General features: G+C 47.3%; 1 protein-coding gene across 2 annotated transcripts; it reads left to right on the forward strand.

Moving 5' to 3' along the window:
• The first annotated feature begins 81 nt into the window (after window positions 1-81).
• prrc2c (proline-rich coiled-coil 2C) lies at window positions 82-22,782 on the forward strand. 2 transcript variants are annotated; one of them, XM_076726297.1, is made up of 34 exons: window positions 82-450; window positions 6,209-6,378; window positions 6,568-6,742; window positions 6,898-7,007; window positions 7,249-7,374; window positions 7,515-7,813; window positions 7,931-8,010; window positions 8,939-9,075; window positions 9,186-9,273; window positions 9,932-10,115; window positions 10,216-10,861; window positions 10,957-11,129; window positions 11,485-11,740; window positions 11,857-12,067; window positions 12,160-14,607; window positions 15,204-15,367; window positions 15,608-15,762; window positions 15,911-16,343; window positions 16,472-16,557; window positions 16,666-16,860; window positions 16,953-17,210; window positions 17,332-17,424; window positions 17,550-17,651; window positions 17,747-17,918; window positions 18,074-18,292; window positions 18,500-18,621; window positions 18,712-18,866; window positions 18,977-19,208; window positions 19,324-19,434; window positions 19,601-19,795; window positions 19,900-20,054; window positions 20,179-20,305; window positions 20,399-20,641; window positions 20,737-22,782. In XM_076726297.1, the coding sequence occupies exons 2-34, from the start codon at window positions 6,264-6,266 to the stop codon at window positions 21,013-21,015; spliced, it is 8,544 nt and encodes a 2,847-aa protein (XP_076582412.1). In that variant the 5' UTR covers window positions 82-450; window positions 6,209-6,263; the 3' UTR covers window positions 21,016-22,782. The 2 variants fall into 2 exon arrangements, with proteins under 2 accessions (XP_076582412.1, XP_076582413.1); XM_076726298.1 differs by having other exon boundaries at window positions 19,900-20,000.
• The last annotated feature ends 204 nt before the right edge of the window (window positions 22,783-22,986 follow it).

Here is a 22,986-nt window from a genome sequence, read left to right on the forward strand (position 1 = left end):
CTGCACATGGGGTTAGAGAGTGGGATATGAGAGCACAAATCTGGCAACTACAGTCTGCCATCTTTGATTGTGCGACAGGCCGCGGCGCGAGCGGGGCCTCACTCAACTAGAAAAACGGTCTGGCACGAGATAACGGGTGGGGAGAGACACGGAACCACGGGACGATTGCGTACCGGTTCCCGCAGTAACGGCCGAACAGACAAGAATAGACGGCGGCTTAAAAACGGCGCAGAACACGTAAAACAGTAGCCGCGCATGTGGAGAGCGGTTTGCTGGCAGCTAACGAGCAAAGTAGCTAACCATCGTTAGCTGAACTGGGTTAGCGGGGTAGCCAGCTTTTGTAATCCGCCGGCCAGACACATATTCGTCCACCGCAAACCAGGTCGAAACCGGATTCCAAGTCAGGCCACACAACAGCCGAGAGGACAGAGAAGGCACCGGCGGTGGCAGGTGGGTCAGCATGTCATGCAAGCGGAAAATTTGAAGTTTTGCCCAGTCGCTGATGTGTTGGTGTTCACACAGCGCTAGCTGTTAGCATGTTTGGCCACTGAAGGGCTGAAAGTGGATGTGATGGCGACTAGTGAGAAACGAAACTATGCTAAACGATGCAAGCTGGCGGCCTGCTCTCTAACAGCACCATGTTTCATATCATACATCAGTGTGTGCGTTGCTGGCTAGATTACCATGTTAGCATTTCAGCGTGTAACTTTTGCCTTATGAAAACGTTTGAGCCCAGTCTGGTTGAGTTCCGGGCGAAAAGGGCCTCTACTCCCTGCCGGTATGAGCCACCCAGCCCACCAGTAGTTTGACTCATGAAGAAGGATGGCCTGCAGACTCATCAATGGCAGTGATTTACAGAAACAGTACGACATTATACATTTGACTGTCATCTCATCTGAACTGGACTGAAATGCTGGCGATGTATTATGATTTATTCGTGTTGGTCTCAGCGTTAAATCCTGTGCACAGATTAGCACATTGGCTTCCTTCTCAGTCATGACATCTTGAAGATTCAACAAATGTGGTTATAAATGAGCACATTATTGTTGTGTGAGTGTGCGCATGTGAGAGTTTGGCGGGGTTTGATGTGGAAAAACTCATAATGATTCATAAACTCAATTGGTACATGTGGAAACCACCTGGGGGATTATTAATAGGCAACATGGTATTGTTTCTCCAGATGCTTCCATGATTAGAAAGGGGTGTGCATCTGATTAGGTTTTGGGAGGCCACTCAGACACATATTGATTGGAGTAGTGCTTATTGATTTACCATTCAGCAATATGGCCAGATCAGAGATCTGAAGATGATGCTGTAGATGGGGGTATCTTTTTGACTGATGTAAAGAAGAAAGAGATGTGAGTGAATTCTCAACTGTGATCTTCTTCTCAAAACTTTAACATTGATGGATATCAAACTTTGCCTTTTAGCTGTGTCGGTTAATCCCCCAAAGTGTTCCCATGTGTGTGCTTCAATCTGCCATTCGCAGTAACAAATGTTTCATTTGGGCGTTGAATTCGAGCACTTTAGTGCCCAATGAGCGAAAGCATAGCCACCCTCCCCATTTCTTGTGTGCTTGATGAAATTGCCCACAGCTCCCAAGGGAGACTGTCTCAGTGGTATTGATGGCCTGGTGTTGGAGAACCACAGTAATCTTAAATGGTTTCCAATCCTCATCTTTTTTCCATGCTTTTTGTTCATTTGGCTAAAAACAGTAAGCCAGTGTAGAAATGTTAGAAGAAGCTCTTTGCACTGAGCAAAGTGAGGAGTAGATCTTTCATGTGCTAATCAGTTCAAGTAGTGAACACAACATTGCATTTAAAATTCTTATGGTTTTCATGTTTGTGTCAGACAAACATGATACCCAAAGATGATTGACATAATATGTCTACCATTGACATTGTAGAGATTTTGCACCAGAGTTTTTCACTGGAGACAACATTACAATACAGTACAATAGGGACAAAGAAGTACAAGCCTGTCCTTCAGTCACCCATCATTTAGGCCATCTACATGACTTCTCGTTCTGTGACTTCACTGTTGCATTAGAAAGGCCGGTTCCCTGACCCGCTTTAGACAAACGAATGGGGTGCACAAGCACTGTACAGGTAAGTCATCTGACCTTACCGGCAGGTTGAACCTGGAAACACGTCTACTGCTGGGGCACTAACTTTTTGTGTTCCCTTTTCATTTGCTGTAAGGCTTGTATTTCCTTGGTGCTGTTAGACTCCCAAGTGAGCATAAGCAACAGCCATTCCTCTATTAAAGTGAACATGACCAAAGTGACAAAAGCTGAATGCTTGATTTCTTACTGCTAAGTATCATCCACAAGACAGGAAAGTACTGGCAAGACAGTTTGATGGATGGAAAATGTCAGTAGAAATTCATTAGACAGCCAAAATCTGAGGACCCTTCTGAACACATGCACACAAATAAACTAGTTCTTGTCTAGTAGAAAGACAGATATTTTGTGAATATAACAAAAAGGAGGCTTACCTTGGTGGATGGACTGCAGGACTTTTCGCAAGGATCTGTTGTAGCCTAGCCAGCTGGTGGTGTTGGGGGAGAAACATTTTGGCTGAAAAAGCCCAAATTTGGTGGCCCCTGCCACATTCTAATGCCACTATTCCCTCCTATGCTCTTATCTTAATTATTTATATTGTGATGAATTTGCCCCCCACAATTTTAAACATGTAGTGAATTATTGTAAGGGAGAATTAGTCTCCCTGTGTGTTTTAGCCCACACCGCCTGCAAATGGCTGTTAATATTTAAAACTACACCTAATCCTGACTGCTCAGACGTTTTGTAAGTAATAATCATTAAACCTTATAAATTGCTTTTTATTCATTGACACCTAAGCCTGTTACTTTGACAATATTGCCTGTTTTAGTGAGTGTTTGTAATGCATCTTTGAGATGGCTATGCTGTAAAAAGCACAGTATAACTAATAATTAATCTCTTAATTCATTAAGCCCATAAATGTCTCTCAGTGCACTTTTTAATGTTTACTGCACAGCCATCAATTAGCTGCCAGCAGTGTTTTCTGAAATGCCCCATCTAATGAGGATGTATCAGCATAGCAGATCACAGCTTGTTAATCAAAACTATTTCATTAGAATCAAAATTAATATACTTAAACGGCTGGATTTAAAAGTGTAGTAGCCTGTTTGGCCTACAGTTGGTGCTTATGAAAAGCTGTGGGACTGTGATGCAGACGTAGCTGCAGGGGTGCAGGGTCATGCTGGAGGTTGGGCAGAGCTGATTGAGGCCAGGGAGCAGGGATGCTATTGTATGCTTGGGGGGCAAATCCGGTGTCTTTTTCTAACAGTCCCTTTGTACAGCCATCTGAAAGAAGTCCTGGGTCCCCTCCGTTCATCCTCACTGAATGTGTGTTGATAGTTCAAGAGATGAGGATTGTACACTTACTTGACACTTATGTGTGGAGGACTCATCTCCAGGTGACTTTGCCCCCCAGGGTTCTCCTGTGGTATCCCTGACATTGAACATAATTTGTCTTCAGTGCTCAGAGGAAGTAGGACTGTTGTTGTTTGGGCTGATTGGCCTCTTATAGGATACACATCCTCATACATCCCTTATCCCTCCGCTCATCCTCTGCTCCACACACTCCTTCAGCTGACCTTTCACAAGCAGAGAATCACAGCCAATTCTCAGAGGATCTTTTCCAGGTGAAACAGCTTTATTTCTCATCTGTGGGGTTTGTCAAGATTCAATCTTGACACCTGTACCTGGTTGAGGACTCTTTAAAACCCTCTGATTTGGATCAGGTGCTTTTGATTAAATCAGTGTGTGTTCTGTAGTGTGTTGGAGTCTCAGACAGACCCTCAATAACCAAGAGAGGGTAAAGCTCTTCTTTGTTAGACCCGCTGCAGTGATGCAATTTACACAGTGCATTAAAATGAAGGGCTTGTGCTCCATTGAAATCGTCTTGCCTTCCCACCACCTGCCAAGCATCTCAGCTGAACATGACCAAATTGTACTCGAAACACTGATTTATAATGATGATAAATACAACAGTTTCACTTGTCAATTCCTCATAAATTGTATCCGTTGATCTGTGAGCTGTCTGCTCTGCCAAATTTAGAAGCCACACTCAGTCTGGTTCTCAACTTCAGCTTCTCCCAGATCATTTATGTGCTTTTATTCTTCCAAAGCACGCACAGCATACAAATCAACAAGCATGTGTTCAAAGGACTCTGAAGTGCACACGTTTGTGACAGTGCTTAGATGAGGACTTGTTGTTGGCCTAAAGGACTGCAACAAGACCAGTGAAAACACTGATCACAGTATGTGGTGTCACCTCTTCGAATGTTAAAATCTCTTGTCTGTGCCAAGCTTTAGTGTTTTGTTTCTGGAGGAACCATTTTCAGACAGCTGGAGAGTGTATCTGCAGATTCTTGGGCCCAGAGCCTCAATTGTAGTAATGCATCAAAGTGTCACCATTCCTCAGCCTTCAGTGATCCACAACCACAGCCAGAGCTAGAAAAATGTAGAAGAAAGCAGTAAGAGAGTGTTGTGTAGATTGCACTGTCCCATTGCATTGTTACTCATTTGAAGAGGCGCACTGAAGCTACGTGTTGCACCCTGTACTTTTAATGGACACTGAGCTTTATTTATAGATCTGTCCATCTCTGATTAATAATGGTTCAGCCATGATCCCTCTCAAAGCCCCATTTACTATGTGATTAAATTGGATGGTACTAATAAAAAGGCACTTCCTGTTTGTATATGTTTCACTGTATTCCGCCTGTTTTTGTGTGTTTATAACAAGTATGGCTTCCATTTGTATTCTTCACAGTTCTGCATTGTATTGTGCACACTGCCAGTGATAGAACGGGATTTGTGATTTGTACTGAATCACGTGTGCTGTGATGAAGGTCTGAAGTGAAAAACTGCACAGATCTAAGTGTGCACAAATGTTTTCTATCAGAATGGACATTGCAGACATCTGCAGCAGAGGCACAGAAACACTTTGACACACAAGTGTGAACATACACTAACACCAGTACTCTCTTAACTGACACCAGTCATGTACCAGTCATGTACCAGTCATGTACCAAGCATCTATTCAGGTGCTGATTGAATTGTGCTTGCAGAGCTTTGTGTTTCTTCACATTTGCAATTACAGTACATAATTCTTCTACATTTTATTTTCCAACCTGTTTCACTGACATGATTTGGGCTGTCATTGCATTTGGCGTTATATTGCAATATAAGCACCAGGTTGTCTTTAAGCTAAAGGACTTTTCCTTTAAGTGGATGTCCCTTTTGCAAACTGTTCCAAGGCCAAGTTGCAGATAGAGACTGAGCTCATCAGAGCTGTCAGCTCCCTCCAACACACACCAGCTCATACACACCTAACCACACACACTCACAGACACTGTTCCACCACTGCTCCGTTAATAATAAATGACCTCTGTGTGACTTAGGAAAGACATTGCAGCCCCAAACATGCTGTCTCTCTGTTCATAGTACTGCTCACTCTAATTTACTTTTGGCCGTGTTTCTTGCCGCCCCTCCAAGTATCCTAAATCCTGCTCTGTTTGCCTTCAGTGCCCCCCACCAGTCAGTATGACTTGCTGCTTTCTTAAATTGGCTCCAGACTGTATATAAAATTAAAATTTGTGTTTTGTCACTGGTAGTTTTTTGTTTGTTTTTTTTGCATGTGCACAACATATCATTAATTGAAACAGCTGGTTACAGCATGCTCTGACATTCGCTAACGCTCCAGTGTTTTAACAAAGCTCTATGGGGCCTTTTTGACAGCTGCTTGGAACAAACAAAGGTCAGAAAAAGTTTGGGCTTTATCTCGTTAATATTTATTCATTAAAAAAGAAAAGCATGGGAACGCCCCTGGTCTTACAGATTGGCTCAATCTAGACTTGACACTAGACTAGACATTGTTAAGTGGATCGAGTATGGGACATATAGAATATTTCACTGTGGTTATTGTCATATTCCAATTCCGTAGACATCCCCCATCCTTTCTTTGTACCTACTCCCATTTCCTACCGCCTGGTGTCCCATAATGGTCCAGTTGTGACCCCCCATACATTTTTGTCTCTAAGTGATTGTCATGTGGTTTGTTGTGATTTTGCATGCATGTGATTATTGTGGTTTCTGGTCTTGTGTCCAGAGCCTCACCTAACTTTTGTGGTGCTTTCATTTTCCCCTCACCCTTGTCTACAGGAGGCTGGTTCTGGGGGCGAGGCCAAAGGACCAGACTCAATGAGTTTCCAGCGAAATGTCCGAGAAGTCAGGGCAGAGCACCAAGGCAAAGGATGGCAAAACAAAGTATGCAACCCTTAGCCTCTTCAATACCTACAAGGGCAAATCTCTGGAAACCCAGAAAACTGCAGGTAAGCCCCCATAATTACTGCCTTTTGCACACTACTGCATGTGATAACTAATGAATGGACTGTATTTACACTAGATGTGAACAACTTGTTTTGTCTTAACTGAGTTCATTAAGAATTATCAAGTTCTTACCCCGACCTTCTTAAAAACCCCAATCTTGCTTTCCTCCTACAAATGCTTCTTCATCCCAGTGGCTGCCAGACATGGGCTCCAAAGTTTGGGCAAAGTTGCTGTCAGCCGGCGCATGCCCCCTCCGGCCAACCTGCCCAGCCTGAAGGCAGAGAACAAGGGAAACGACCCCAACGTCAACATTGTCCCCAAAGACGGTAGCGGCTGGGCATCTCGAACTGAGGCAGGGGAAGAGAGGTGAATATCGTTAGTTTGTGCATGTGTGCATGAATATTAAGTGCATACACAAACTGAAACTAAGCACTGTCCAGTTAGAGGAGGAGGAGGGTTCTGTCATCCACACTTCCAATTCTGAATTTTTTGTAAATGCTGTCCTGTTTTACGTGCCACAGGCAACAGGAGACACCCCCACCCCAGAACAAGGCAGCAGTGCTCCAGCCACAAGAGCTTTCTGTTGGGGGCAGCCGCTCCTGGGCCAACAACAAGCAGGCACAGCTAGACGGTAAATATGCTCCACACTGGCTCCCCAAGTGTTACACCTACTCATAAAACATAGATTACCTATGTTGTAGTCCCATGGTCCTACAGCACTCAACCATTACAGTCTACATTGATGTTGGTTTGGAAGGGGGTGCTGTACTCCATCTGAGGATTAGGCCTTTCACTGCTTCTCTGTGAGTCACTGTATTGTACTCATTCTTGTGATTTTTGTGCATTTACAATGATGTGCATGTATTGTACAGGGGCTCCTCGTGTGAGCAGCCAATTTCACCAGGAGTTTCCCAGCTTGCAGGCTGCTGGCGAGGGGGAGAAGGGGGAGGGTCAAGAGGAGGAGCCTTATGGACCAGGGCCCAGCCTCAGACCTCAAAGTACGGCCATATTCATGCACATAAACATCATTCAGTGTTCACTGATTTGCTTTCTGTTAGCTTGGTGTTCAGGAACCACATGTTTCCTGACTGTAAGTCAAGTCAAACAATAAATCTATCCCTTCCTTCTGTCGCCTTAGATGTTGGCAGTTGGCGTGAGGGTGGAGGCAGGAATTTGAACACTGCACCCAGCCCCCCTGAGATGGATAACAGGGCTCCGGAGGAGGGTAGTACGGGCCTTGGTACCTCTACACCACCAGGGGAAGCTGATGAGCCTGCGCGAAACGTAACCACTGATGGTCAGAGGGAGAAGAGGGATGGCAGGGAAAGGTTGCCCCCCTCTGGTCCTCCTCAGCCTAAACTTAACGGGGGGCAGCAGCCTCCTGCTGGGGTGCCAACTCACTTCGACCCTGCTTTCCGGAGCATGATGCCACCCTACGTAAGTCGCAGTATGAGATTCTGGACAGACCACATTCACATATGAGAGTTACAGTATCTAGTTATAGTGTTTATACCTCCTTGACCCGGTGTGATGATTACTGTGTTTGTTTTTTAGATGTTCCACGCCTATCCTCAAATGTCTTTTGGTCCAGGGCAAGGAAACTTCAGATACCCTGTACAACAAGATGGAGCAAAGTGAGTTCACGTCTTAAAGGCTAGGTCCTAGATCCCTGGGTTTAAGCAAAATGAAAGATACATTATTGATTTTATTTCTTGATTATTCTCTGGATACTTCCGTGATAATGAATAAAACAATTAAAGGTGATTTCAATTTTCCATGTCAGCAGGGTATACACTAGCTTTCCTAAACAAGTGTCCTGAAGAACAAGTATAAGATGTTGTAAGATCACACAGAAGCACATATTCTTCATATCTGTTCAAAAGGAATCTTGTACGTTTTTGGCACGATACTGTATCGTAGTACCTTGCATTAGCAGGGTTGGGGAATCTTTTTCCTGTCAAGGGCCATTTCAGTTTTTAGAACATTGTTCAAGCTGCATACTGAATTATTGAACACATATCACACTAACCTCTGTGATGAACTGCTTCTCTTCGCTGAGGCGTTCAATGTCAGATGGTGTGATGATGATGCTACAGGCAGCTGGTTTCCCAGGGTTGGGTCTGTTAGTCTTGACCAGAAATGAGCCTTTGCAATAGCCAGTTTTGACACCTTGGAATAATATTACTTTGCCCATTCGTAGCAGCTGTGCAGCGGCAACAAGACACTCCTTCACAAATTCTCTTTCTGAACAAGGTTTTAGCTTCATAGCTGTTATCTCGCTCTCCGTCAGAATGCGTTTTTGTGAAAGCTGCTTGTTGGGCTGCCGAAGAGCATTAACTAGTTTGCCTTTTAGGTCAACAAAAAAATGGTGCGTTGACACGATATCAGACACTACCTACATGTTATATTCAGCAACCACTTAGAAAATCAGACGGTACATGGCCTGGAGACCAGAGGTTCCCCCACCCCTGTTGCATAGAGTTCGTCAGAGAAAAAAGTAAAAGTGCTTGACCGGGTCCTGTAATTAACTTCACTCTCCATTTCTCTCTGTTGGGTGTTCAGGGGTCCTCGTGCGGCACGACCCCAGCAGGCTCCCCCTCAGTCCTGGCTCCAGGACCCAGACAGACCCTCTATCGTCAGCGCAACAGAACTGAAAGAGCTAGACAACTTAGATACTGATGCTGATGAGGGCTGGGCAGGTTAGTACCTATATGTTAGCCTTGAACTGTAGTATTTAAGTACTCAGTCGAAAAAGGACATTTCACAGTAGTTCTAGTATCTTATCAGTCCTGTCCTTTCTGCAATCCAGGAGCTCAGATGGAGGTGGACTACACTGAGAAACTAAACTTCAGTGATGATGAGGAGAACCAAGCTGCTAAAGACAAGAGAGAAAACTGGTGAGTATTTTGATTTGAACTTCTCAACACTTCCATTTTCTCACATTCACTCTTTAGCTTATAGCTCGTTAGCTCTGCTTTACTACTGAAGAATCACAGGAGTGCCATAAATGTTTTGATTATTTTCTTTCCTTGCAGAAATCATTAAATCCATTTAAGTCTGTAGAGTCAACTTTGGGAGATTTGTTGTCAAAAGTTTGTTTTATCAAATTGTGCCATGGTGCAGACCTGTCCATACCAGTGCATACTTCAAAAAATAATTTCTACTTGAAACTCTATTACGGTAAAGTTAGACAACAAAAACATTGAATCCTTTGCAAGTTGATTTTCATAGTACACTTATATTTTCATATACACAAATGAACGGAGAGGTGTGGTATGCAACCAAACATCAGTGCAAAAACAAAGAAGAGAAATCCACTTCCCTATGGTATGCCTTGAAACATGGCTGACAGTAATGTGAAATATGTGGTTTGTATTTGTATCAAAGCCAAACTGTGTCCAGTGAGAGCACTTGTAATGAGGTTTTGATGTGCAGTCTGAGGTTACAGTGAGTGCCTTAGGAGAGCTAGCTTACTGAGATGGTTGTCCGCTGAAATAACCTGTGATGTTTAGGGTTTTTTTGACTTTACTTAAACTGTATTAATATTGTTTTCAGGGAGTGGATGGGTAAAGTGGAGCGTATAAGATCTCGGCCGTCAGACAGCCAGGAGGGCTGGAAGGAGGGCTCTGAGGACCGTGGGAGCAGTAAAACTGCATGGGCTGACACTGTGGATCCCAGAGCGCCATCACCTGGCAGTATGGGGCAGTACAATAAGTCAGCTGCTCCACAGGACTATCAGGTAAAGCTGAATATGCATTACACAAGCCTCCCATCATGTGTGCAATCTTTCAACAGCAGCCCACTGACTCTCCATCTGTCCTAATTTCTCTATTCTCCAGGGTGGCAGTCGTTCTGTTGGTGGCGGAGCACCACGTGCGAGCAAGCCACAGGCAGCAGCACCACCTGGTGCTGAGGAGGACTCTGAGGCCTGGCGACAGAAGCGCAAGAAGCCTGCAGAAATTTCAGAAGCTGTGGAACGAGCCAGACGGAGGAGAGAGGAAGAAGAAAGGCGTATGGAAGAACAGCGGCTCGCTGCCTGTGCTGAAAAACTTAAACGTCTCAATGAAAAACACCGGCAGGCAACTGAGGGCAAATCTGCCCCTGCTCAGACCACCAATGATGACACAGGAGTGGCTCATGAGGAAACCTCCTCATCATCTCCTGCCCCTGTATCCAGTCCTGTACCTTCAATCCCAGTTTCACAATCACAGCCCCCAATCATGCAAGCTCCTCTACCTGAGAGGGCAGATCGAGACGGGGAGAGGATGGAGCGTGAACGAGAGCGAGTAGAACCAAGTGTAGAGGAGGAGGTTCACTTGCCTCGTCAGCCTAGCCCCCCTGCCCAGAGACCTGTGACCATAGCTCCTGAGCCTCAGAGCGAGGGAGAAAGCTCCTTGGTTGAGGTCGGCCCCCTGATGGAGGAGAGCCAGGCTGACAGGACAACAGTGCCTATACGAGACTATTTCAACATAGAAGACAACAGAGGTTAGCTATGCCAGAGCAGTTTATCAAAGCTGCGTGTAAATCGTCATTGTACAGTTGCAACTGATGCGAGTACTGTTGGTTTCGTTTTCTTGCAGTGGATGAGCCCCACCTGTCTCTGCCTCACATGGACACCCCCAGTGGTGAGGAGGTCCCTGTGGCACCACCACAACTGGAAGGAGAAGCGGCAGCTGCTATGCGTCCCTCTCTCACCTCAGGCTACTCCAAACAGTTTCAGAAGTCTTTGCCACCTCGTTTCCTCCGACAGCAGGTAAAGATGTCCACATCTTGGCTTCTTGATAATGGCTGGTTAAATCATAATATGTGGGTGTGTCAGGGACTACTGGGCTAGTTTCCAAACTGTCCACCAAAAGGGGATGCACCTAATATAATACATAAGTGTATTGGCGCCAACACTGTGCAAACACCTAGGCTTTGATTGGACCAAATGGTGATCTAAGGTGCCAATTTTGATTGTATTGTGTGTTGTATTGTGTTGTAAGAACTAGCAGATATGATGATATTGAGTCGTCAGCAGTACAATAATAGCTGCTTAATGTACTATATATAAATTATTATCAAAACAAAGATTTACTGATCGCATTGTCTTTGTTTCTGTTCCTCAGGAGCAGATGAAGCAGCAACAATGGCAACAACAGCAACAGCAGAGTGGAGGCTCCGTATCCCCATCAGGTGGTGGTGGAGTTCCAGCTACCCAACAGCAACAGCAACACCGATCAATGTATCAACCTATGGGCCCCCATCACCAGCACCTTGCCTCCATGGGGTTCGACCCCCGCTGGCTCATGATGCAGTCCTACATGGACCCCCGCATGATGTCAGGACGTCCTCCCATGGACATGCCAACTAACATTCACCCTGGTAGGGAGTTATGTGGGATAGCAATGGAGAATGAATGTGTTTGTTTGTGCTTAATGCACTGAAAAGCTGACAGATGTTCCAGACTGTTTGAAGTCGTTCTGTTTTGTCCTCTCCAGGGAGGATGCCTCCTAAACAGATCGTGCGCAGAGAACCTGGTGACAACTCCAGCTCCAGCTCGGACTCCTTTGACCACTTGACTCGACCAATTCGTGACCACGGTCTGCCCTCAGATTCACGGATGGTATGGGGATCGGACCCATACCCACAGTCAGAGCCATTGCCATCTGTTACTCCTCCAAAAGGGCGAGATGATAATAAGGAGCCAAGGTTTGTATGTATGAATGAATAAGTTAATTAAAACATAAGAAAAAGCTTTTATTTCAGCTCATGAAACAATAATAATAATTGTTTTTCTACAGGATCGACTCAGGTTTGGATCTGGACAGGGGTCTCCCAGCTATGTATCCCCAGGAACACAGTGCAGTGGACTCACATAAAAGTAACTTTTTCCAGGACCCTTCAGAGTCCCTGTCAGCATTTACCCAGGGCCCAGAGGATACATCAGGGCCTCTAGACAGAGTCCCCGTAGGCCCAGCGTTTGATACTGAGGAGTCAGGGCTACCCAGTGGGGAAGAGGTTGAAGCTCTTGGTCAAGCTATGCTCCAGAGGAGTGTCTCCCAAGGCTCCAGCCATTCCCTCAAGCTGGATGAGCCCAGGTTTGATGGGCTACCCTTGGGAACAAAATCACTAGAACTACAGGACTCAGGAGAACGGGCTGATGATAAGTCCCAGAATGACCTCTATTCCCAGGCTGCAGTGGCCAGCAACAGGGCTACACCTCCTGCTGATGGATTACACAAACAAGAGAAGCTGCCTCTGCCAGCCCCGAACAAGCAGAAAACTGACCTTCGCTGGGGTGGGAGATCAGGGGCTGGGCGTAGAGAAGGACTTGGGGGAGACAGACCTGTCCGCAGGTCTGGCCCAATAAAGAAGCCTGTCTTAAGGGACATGAAAGAAGAGAGGGAGCAAAGAGAAGAGAGAGAAAAGCGCCACGAGAGAGGGGAAAGAGGAGACCGGTCCAAAAAGGATCAGTTGTCCAAAGCTCCTTCTGCTGCTGCTGCTGTGTCTGAGGGCTCTAGACCTCAGGGTGAGGGGAAGAGAGAAGCTGCTCCGTCTGAGGAAACACCAGCTCTCCATCAGAGAACCAGGGATTCCCTGCCTTCATCTGGGGCTCCAACCTCTTCCTCTCAGGAGGAGAAAGCAGACAAACCGCCCAGCAATGACAAACATCCAGAACCCAAACTGCCCTCCAGGAAAGAGTCCAATCTTCCTCCACGTGCCTACCGACGAGAGGAAAGAGAAAGGGAACGTGAGAGGGAGAAGGAAATGGACAAGGACAGAGAGAGAGAGTGGCCTGCTGACTCAAATTTCAAAGGACGTGGTCGAGGGGAGTATTACTCCAGAGGACGGAGCTACCGGGGGACTTACAGTGGCCGAGGCAGGGGGAGTCGTGGTCGAAGTCGTGCAGAGTACCCTTACAGAGAGCCCCGATCACGCTCTGATTTGCCTTCTGCTGGAGGTGCTGCTGCCTTCCGCAACAGGGAGGAAAGTGAAACACGCAGCGAGAGCTCAGACTTTGAGGTTATACCAAAACGTAGACGGCGCCGTGGTTCGGACACAGATTCTGAAAGTGAAGGTGGGAGGGAGTCTGCTAGTGATACTGGACCCTCTGACCGTGAGCCTAGTACCAAACCTAGCCGTCCACTTAGACGAGAGCTCCCTGGGGAGGCCCGGTCTGGGCCCCACAAGCCAGGCTTCGGACCTCCTCACATGTGGGAAAAGATTGGCTCCAGAGGGGACGATGAAAGCAGGCCCAAGCCAGGATTCCTTCCTAAAGGAGAGCCTTCTCGGCGAGGAAGAGGAGGACTATACAGTAGACGAGGCGGAGCAAGGGAACGCGGTGGCCCTCGCTCAGCGCCTCTTAGACGGCCAGCAGCTAGGGAGTCCTCCTCTCAGTGGCCCTCTAAACCTATGGAGACATTCAGGCCTGAGGACACAGAGTCCACATCAAGATATGACAATCCTCCCTCTGACCGACGGCCCCCTAAGTCTGATGGCAAGAAATTTGGGGATGGGGCTCCTCAGAGTAGTAGAGAAAGGCCTCGTCGATCCAGACCAGCACGGCCCCCCAGGCAAGATAAACCTCCCCGCTTCAGGCGCTTGAAAGAGCGGGAGGCTGCAGTGTTAGCTAGTGGAGAGACAGCCCCAAGTCCCCCTGTCCCTCTACTCCCAGTGCCTGCTGCTGCTGTCCCAAGCTCTAGCTCTGCCCCTGCCCCAATCTCACTCTCCCCAACCCTGTCTAGAGCTCCAGGAACCCCTGTAACTGTGCCTGCGGAAGTGGCAGCCACCATGCCTGCAATGGACTTGCCTTCTCCTGTGGAAGCTCCCTTGCCTGAGACCAGCAGCCCCACCGTCACTGCAGTCGGTACCAAGTCCCCTGACTTATCCAACCAGAACTCTTCAGATCAAGCCAATGAGGAATGGGAAACTGCCTCTGAGAGCAGCGACTTCAACGAAAGGAGAGAGCGAGAGGAAAGGAAAGGAGCATTGGAGGCCGCTAATGAAGCAGCCACTGCGTCTGCCCCAGCACCTGTGCCCCCCCAGGGCTCTCTGACCCCCAGTAAAAGCCCTCCTGATGGAGGGGTGACTCCAAAACGTGACGGGGCTCCTGCAGCCAAGAGGAGTTTCTCAAGTCAAAGGCCTACAGAGAGACAGAATCGTAGAGGCAACAGTGGAGCCAAACCAGGCCGGAGTTACACAGGGGGCAAGGGGGAGCGGAGGGGAGGGGCCAAAGCCGGCCGTAAAGGGTGAGTTTGAACAATCAGGCTTTGTTTGTTGTTAAGCATTTATTTTGTCTGCTTACATTAACACTTGCACAATGAAGTTGACTCAGTGAACAGTGGGCGGTAGAATAACACCGCAGGTTTATTCACACACAATGAACCTTTTGTGTGCTATTCTTCCGGATTAATAGTTGCACTGCAGAACACTAATGCATGATCTACATACTTCAGTAAATTGTTGGTATTGCCTGTCTTAATTTGGTGTAAAGATAACAATGAAGTATGGGATGACTGTGGTGGTGTTTCTGTATTCTTGCTGGACATCGGTTGTAGCATTTGATGGAGAACATAGTACAGTGTACAGCTGCATTCATCTAGTACATCAACAGTCTTGCTGTCTAGTGGCTTTCTTTTTGGTCAACTTCTGCTTCAGTGAAAGAAGGGTGATAAACAATATATGCAGTTTTTTTTTGCTTGCAAATTAGAGATTTATTTGCACAAATCTCATTATTAATTTACATGTGAACATTCTTAGTGTCCCAGGTTTTCACCACCACACTGGTGCTGTCAGGAGCTACATTTTTCTTACTGTCTTCAACACGTGTCTTTAAATCAAACAGCCCTGCAGCCCAGCAGAACTCAGAGGCGACGGCACCAGCAGCTGGTGGAGCAGCCCAGAGGTCCACAAAAGAGCAGTCTGCCCGTCGCAAAGATGAGGCCAAACAGGCCGCCAAGAAGCCCAAGGAGAATGCCCTTTCTCAGTTTGATCTTAACAATTATGCCAGTAAGTAAACACATTGATACTCTGACACTTAAGATGAATGTTAAATGTTCATTGGGACCAAAAACAAAGAGATGCTGCTGGGTGCTACTTTATGCACCAGCGATGGTTATTTACTTTCTGATTTATTCATGTAGGTATACAAATTTTTGTTCTCTCTCAGAAATAAGGACTCTCTGCTGATAAATGCTGTTGTGCATTAAAAATCTTGTTTTTTTTTGTTTTTTTTTCCCGTCACTGTAGGTGTTGTGATCATTGATGACCACCCAGAGGTCACCACCACAGAGGACCCACAGTCCAGCACCAATGATGACGGCTTCACGGAGGTGGTCTCCCGTAAGCAGCAAAAACGGCTACAGGACGAAGAGAAACGGAAAAAGGAAGAGCAGACTACTCAAGTAAGAGCCATAGCTCGTGTTACATTGTTTAAAATATGTTTCCTAAAACAGCAGGGCTTTACTTTGGTGATAATGAGCTGTACCTCTTTGATACGGTATTACCTCTGTTGATACAGTGCACTGTAATAATACTTCTTATACTCCACAGAACTGGAGTAAAAAAGGCTCTGGTGAGAAGGGCAGAGGAGGTGGAGGAAAGCTGCCGCCAAGATTTGCTAAAAAACAGTCATCGCAGCAACAACAACAACAACAACAGCAGCAACAACAACAACAACAACAACAACAACAACAGCAGCAACAGGCCTCACAGCCTCAGCCTCCTGTAGCCTCCACACCTCAAGCCCAACAGCAGCCTCCTATTCCTGCTCCCCAGCATCCTCACCTCGCCCCATCCCAGCCCGCCGCATCCCCTCAGACTCTGGAAGGAACCGTGGCTCCTCTGCCCAACATCCCCCCTGCCACTGTGGACTTTACCTCAAAGAGCCTCCCCCCGGCACCTGCGCAGACACACAGCACTCTAGGTACAGAACTGTGGGAGAACAAGGTAGCGGGCTCCACGGTCCTTCCTGACGTCAAGAAGCGTGAGTGGCTACATCAGTTCATCACTTTTTTAAAATGTCCTGAATTTGTCTTGATTCTTAAATCTTGAGATGCAGAAGTGAATTTATCAGCAAGCTCTTGTCTAAGATATGTAATATGTATATTCCAGTTGGTCCAATCAGCCCTCCCCAGCCACCTTCTGTGAGTGCCTGGAACAAACCTCTTACCTCCTTTACTGGCACCGTCTCCTCTGAGGTATGTTAAAAATACCCATCTTACCTTTTGTCCGTGTTTTGTTGAATGCTCCTTCTGATGCCTTTGACTGGAAAAAACATGAAAAACAAAATCGTGTTTTCGTTTCAGGGTGTGAAGCCTGGATCAGAGGGCAGTGTTGAATTGGCAATAGACAGTATTCAGTTTGGAGCACCATCGTCTGCAGGCAGCACTGACAGTGATGGAGTTCCAGCGTTGCTAGAAACTGGCTCTGAAAACAAACTACCTGCTCCCAAAGAACAGAGACAGAAACAACCTCGAGCTGGACCAATCAAAACACAGAAGGTAACTTTGTGGTGGTAGAAACTCAAACGGCACTGAGTCCTATTAATTCTGTAAAAACTCCACTCTGATGTAAATGTTTAATCCCTTCCCAGCTTCCCGAAATGGAACCAGTGGAAACCAAGGAGTACAAGCCAGGTCCCATCGGTAAAGAGCGCTCTCTAAAGAACCGCAAGGCCAAAGACGCACGTGGAGGTGAAGGCGAGGGGCTGGAGGGAGGAGTCCCTGGAGGAGTCGTCAGTAGAGCCACAGACTCCAGTCCTCCGACCAGTGACACCACAGTACCAGAGCTGGGAGGAGACATCGAGGGCATGATCACAGTCCCCTCGGCAGAGTACAACAGTAACTCGAAGGTATATTGCTGTCACATAACCTCACAGCTTGGCCTTCTTTTTTTGAAAGAGTGAGTCATGTGAACCAAATCATAGATGTTTTTCTAACTCCGCTTAATGATTTTATGTCTTCCCCTCTCAGGAGTCCGTCACAGACTACACCACCCCCTCCTCCTCGCTGGCTGACAGTGTCCCCACAGGAGGGAACAAAATGGAAGAGAGTTTGGTGGCAAATGTGAGTGCACATCCTTCCACTGGCTAACAATTTTCAATCTGAAGAGATCACACATTTGGGCTTGACGGTTGTAATGAGATGGCATTATTCAAACACTGGATTTGGGGCTTTTTGGTGTGTTTCAGGTGGCACTACCTCACTCGTTGCCCCTCCCTCGACGAGAGACCCTGCAGCAGAGCTCCAGCCTCAGCACCGTCTCTCCTGCTACTGTCGATCTAACGCTGAAGGTATGCAGTTCAGGAAACTCCAACAAGAAATGCCTCCGTATGGAGTGTCGGTGAAACATTACCTGAGCGCTCATTTATTTACGTGTCCTCCTCAGATGGAATCGGCTCGTAAAGCGTGGGAGAACTCCCCCAGCCTGGAGAAGAATTCTCCGGTCACCTCCTCTTCCTCCCCAATCACCTCCTGCGCATCCTCGTACTCCACCTTCTCCTCAGCCTCCATGCCGCAGATCCCCGTGGCCTCTGTTACCCCCAGCACCTCGCTGTCAGGTAGCATCTACTGCATACCTCCAACAGTATTGTTCGTCTGACTTTGTACAGCAGACTGACTCGCCTGTGTGTTTGTTTTGGGATTCTGTGCATCAGTATCATCCAGGCATCCTTTACAATATCTTATTCACCATGTCTGTATCTCCACCGTGCAGGTTCTGGTACCTACACAACGTCATCCCTCAGCACCAAGACCACCACAGCCTCTGACCCCCCTAACATCTGTAAGGTGAAGCCCCAGCAGCTGCAGGGTGGAAGTCTGTCCTCCAGCAGTAGCAGTAGTAGCAGCAGCTTCTCCCAGTTGGGCTGCGTGCCCCCCCTCCTGCCCCAGCAGCAGCAGACCCCACAGGTGTACGTCTCTCAGTCTGCAGCAGGTGAGTGAGTTCCACCAAACATTGGCTGCTTTGAAACGAGGGTTATTAAGTGCAGATTGTTTGTTCTTGAACATATTCATCCATCTATGTTTTTGATATCAAATTACAATGCAAACTGTTTTTTCATCCATAGCAGTTCGTTTTCATTCCTGAAGAGCTGTTCATGTCTGCTAATAGTCACTAATATTTAATCTCTTGTATTCTCAGGTTCTGCAGCTCAGATTCCAGCCTTCTACATGGACACTAGCCACCTCTTCAGTACCCCCCACCCTCGCTTGGCACCTCCCTCCCTGGCGCAGCAGCAAGGCTTCCAGCCCGGCCTCTCGCAGGTAGGCTTTTCTGTGGGTCAGTAACGCGCTTCAGGAATGTTTTTGAATGCCGAAGGTATAACCGCCCGTCTGTGTTTCTCCGCCTTATAGCCGACAGCAGTGCAGCAGATTCCCATCCCTATTTACGCTCCACTGCAAGGTCAGCCACAACACCAACACACACACCAGGCTCAGCTAGGACTCAGCACTGGTCCTCCCGTCTCGCAGCCACAGGACCTGTTCAGCTCCTCTCTGCAGCCTTACAGGTAAGACACAGCACCGCAGGTATTCTTTTCACTGCTCTAAAACATTACAGAAACATGCAGTACTGTGCGAGTTCCGTCATCTGATCCTGTGTCCTGATCTGTCCTGTCAGGTCTCAGCAGGCGTTCATGCAGAGCAGCCTCTCACAGCCCTCCATGATGCTGTCAGGACCGTCCCTGCATAGCTATCCCGGCGTGCAGGCACCTGAGCTGGGCAAGCCTCAGTCTAATCTGGCCTATCAGCAGCCCTCCTCCACCCAGCACATTCCCATTCTGTTTGAGCCGCAGCTCAACCAGCCCTCGGGCATGGGAGGCTCCCAGCTCATTGACACACACCTGCTGCAGGTAACCAATCTGTTCACCTGAAATATATCATTCTGCCTTACAATATAAAAATTTTGCCACTGTCTGGATTTTTTATGCATATATTCCATCTGACATATTTGCATCTTTGGTTCAGGCTCGACAAGGCATGAATCAGCATTCAAACATGTACTCGGGGCAGGTGCAGCAGCATGGCCAGAGCAGCTACTATAGCAACACTCAGTCGCCCAGTTCTGCAATGCAACAGGTAGCGTACATACAAACATGATAACGGACCCTTAATGTTTATAAACCTCTTAGCTTTTCTGTCTTAACCAATTATCAAAATCCCAAATTGGGGGCAGTTTTCCATCCATTAACTGATTTTTTTTTTCTCAGGATGTAACATTGGTGCCTCTTTAATCTCTCTCCAGGTGACGGTCCCTCTGCCCAATTCCCAGCTGTCCCTGCCAAACTTTGGCTCAGGTGGAGGCCAGCCCCTCCTGGCACTGCCGCCGACTCCTCCCCAAGCCCAGCCCCCCAACATCAACCGACAGCCCCCTGTTTCCCAGCCATACCGAGGCATCATGGGCCCCAACCACAGCATGATGCAGCCTCCCACTAGCAAGGTGCTGTAGTGAGTGTGTGTGTGGCTCTCAGACACACACACAGAGGCTGGGTTTGATTCTTAGAAGTGGAGGCTTGACAGTTTTTTTGTGTTGACTCTTTGCAGATGGACATGGATCTGAAACTATTTGGCAGCGGGATGGACGTGAAGCCTGGAACCCCTCCCGTCAGTGCCAGGAGCACTACGCCCACCTCCAGCCCTTACAGGTACCACCACCAAATCGACACACACAGGAACCAAAAAGCCACAACAAGCAAAAGGTATTAAAAAAAAACCAAAATATGTGTGTGCACTAAGACTAAAGTCAACAATGCATTTAAGCCATCACATGTCATTTTGTCATGCACGTTATTCACATGATGTTATTGTTTGCCTCATCTGCAGGGCCAGCTCCACCTCTCCTAGCAGCCAGTCCAGTAAGATGAACAGTATGCTGTACCAGAAGCAGTTTCAGCCCAGCTCTGCTGGCATGAGAATGACACAGCACTTCCCCGGCCAGTTCAACCCACAGGTAGAGGAACAGTCACACAGCCTGTGTGTTGGTTGTGTTTATATAATTCACTGGTTATTAGCATGAAAGGCAACTGTCACGTCTTCATTTCAGATTCTGTCTCAGCCCAACATCGTCTCTCCTCTGGTTCGACCTCCTCATGCGAACTCGTTTGCTGGAGGCGTCCAACGCTCACCCATGGGCCCCCCTATGTCACCCAATGTGGGCGGTGGTCTCATGCCCCATCCCCGACCTCAGCACCCACAACACAGCCAGCACCCTCCCCGAGGACCTCCTGGACCCTCCCTTGCACCCAGAGGCACACAGGCGGCTCTGAAAGCTGAGCAGGACCTAAAGGTGTGGTTCTATGTTTGATCTGCTGGGTCCGTGCACCTGTTTCATTAACTGGGCCACCAGAGGGTGACTTACATGTTTTCTCTCTCGCTCTGTAGGCAAAGCAGCGGGCTGAGGTGCTCCAGTCCACTCACAAGTTCTTCTCAGAGCAGCAGCAGCAGCAGCAGCAACAGCAACAGCAGCAACTCAAGGCGCCGCAAGTCAGCAAAGTGTCTCGGCTCGACCAGGGAGGAAAACCCCCTCTCGACACCTCGGCCCCAAACCACCAGACAGGAGGCGACCGCCCGGATTCTGACAAACCCCCCATCTCCACGGCCAAGCCCATACGGACTGGCCCCATAAAACCGCAGGCCATCAAACCAGAAGAGGGCAAGTAAAGAGCGGCCGACCCTCTTCAGACGACGATATGCATGGATGGAAGAGAGAGAGAATCTAGCCCCATTCACTCAGTCACCGCCTCATATCAGCCCTGGGGGACAGTGTGGGGGAGGAGGATGAGCCGAGATCCAGATGGTAGTGGTTACAGAGAGTAGGCACCGTCCTGCGTATACATAATCCTCTTCTTTCTTCCCCTGTCTTGTCCCACTGTAGGTGACGGCGTTTGAGTTGGATTCTTCCATCATATTTAGATGCCGATAAAATGGCCGCACAAGTTGTTCCATAGAAATCTACCGTGACGGTAGCTAAGAGGCGAGTCAGAGGAAGAGAATTGAGATGAAATTTGCTGCTGAGTTTGCCATTTTTATAGCTCCTGATTTCTGCTCCTTTATTTTATTTCTTTTCCCCAGTAGGATCACGCGTATTATAGGAGAAACGTGTTTTGTTAACGAAAGAATGAATCAGTTTTGTTTTTGTAGTCGAAACAATCTTGTTAAGGAGATGTCATTTAGTGAAGCACACTTTCTGTTGCCCACTCTCCCATCATAACTAATCCAGAGTTTTGTGCACGTGGAGATGCACCACATTACCACACACACACAAACACACACACTCACTCAACGGTTTCATCCACGGTTACCGCACAGAGACATGAAATCAGAAACTCTGTTGTCATTTTTGTTCTTGGGTTGTTTTTGTTTTGTTTTGTTTTGTTTTTTCGTTTTGTTTTGTTTTACCAGAATGGAAATGTGAAAATTGCAGCAGTTAATTGAATTTAATGATTGATTTATTGATTAGTCTGCCTGTGAGCCTGTGCTCATGCCTTCTGCTCTCATCTCCTTGCCTGAGAATTATTGATGTGTTGGGGTGTGTGTGTCGGGTGTGTGTTTGTGGTATAAACGGGGGGAAAGCTTTAGCTGGACTCTCCTGTATATTTAGCCAAAGGTTAAAGCAGCGCAGCGATGATGTCACCGCCTTTTAGGATTGCTGTGGCCGTGGCAGCACAGTTTTGAGTGGGACTTCAAGGATTACATGGATGATGTATGGTCACTGCTCGCAGTTTAGGGGCTACTGTCACACACCCTTCCACTGCTTTCACACCCATCTTTGCTGTCACACAAACACACACCTATACACACTTCACTGTAAAGCACCCAGACCTGCTGCTATTGACTGATTTCAGTGCCCTTAGCTAGAGTATAGCAGGATAGGGCGATTTAGAGGAATAGTAAACGGTGAGGAGTTGATTGTTGAAAACAGTAGAAAACTTTTAAGTGTGTCTTGTTCTTGTTCCCCCTCGTCGCGAGGGTCGACATACACAGAACGAGGAAGAAGAGATGACAGGAGAAGCCTCGTGTTCCGAAGGGTTTGGGCAGAAGGACACTTGTTGTTTTGTTGTCTTAACTGATGAGAGCAATCAGTGCTGTTTTCTGTCTCTGCCTCACCTCCGCTGGCTGTCCCACCCACAATGCTTTCATCTCGGGGTTGTGGCGACAAGGGTCCTTCAGATATGTACAGTAGTATGCACCCTGAGGTGGGGAGGGGTGTCCTCCTCACCTCAACCCTAGCCAGGGGAACAGTCCTTGCTTTGGAGGATGGAAGAGGGGAGGGAGGGTAATGTTTTGTTTTCTTTTTTTGTTTTGTTTTTTTTTTTTCTTTTTTTGTTGAACTTGTACAGGGGTTTCATCGCTGTATTAAAATATGTACGGTCTTATTTACATTCTCTCGGTTTGGTTACAGAAACTAATAAAAATAATATACTGTAAAGATGTTTTTCTGCGATGCCTGGTTTTTACTTGAAGACATTTGTTTTTGCTTACGTCTGACCACCAGGTGTCACTGTGACACTTAAAGGAGCATTTCGGGATGCTTTGGAAAGAAATGGAGTAATGTAGTGCATAAGTACCACATCCAGATGAGGTGCTATTGGCTTAATGAGGTGTAAGAAATGGCTTTATCAGTGGCTCTTA

This window comes from Chaetodon auriga, chromosome 3, assembly GCF_051107435.1.
Source record: "Chaetodon auriga isolate fChaAug3 chromosome 3, fChaAug3.hap1, whole genome shotgun sequence".
Taxonomy (NCBI): Eukaryota; Metazoa; Chordata; class Actinopteri; order Chaetodontiformes; family Chaetodontidae; genus Chaetodon; species Chaetodon auriga.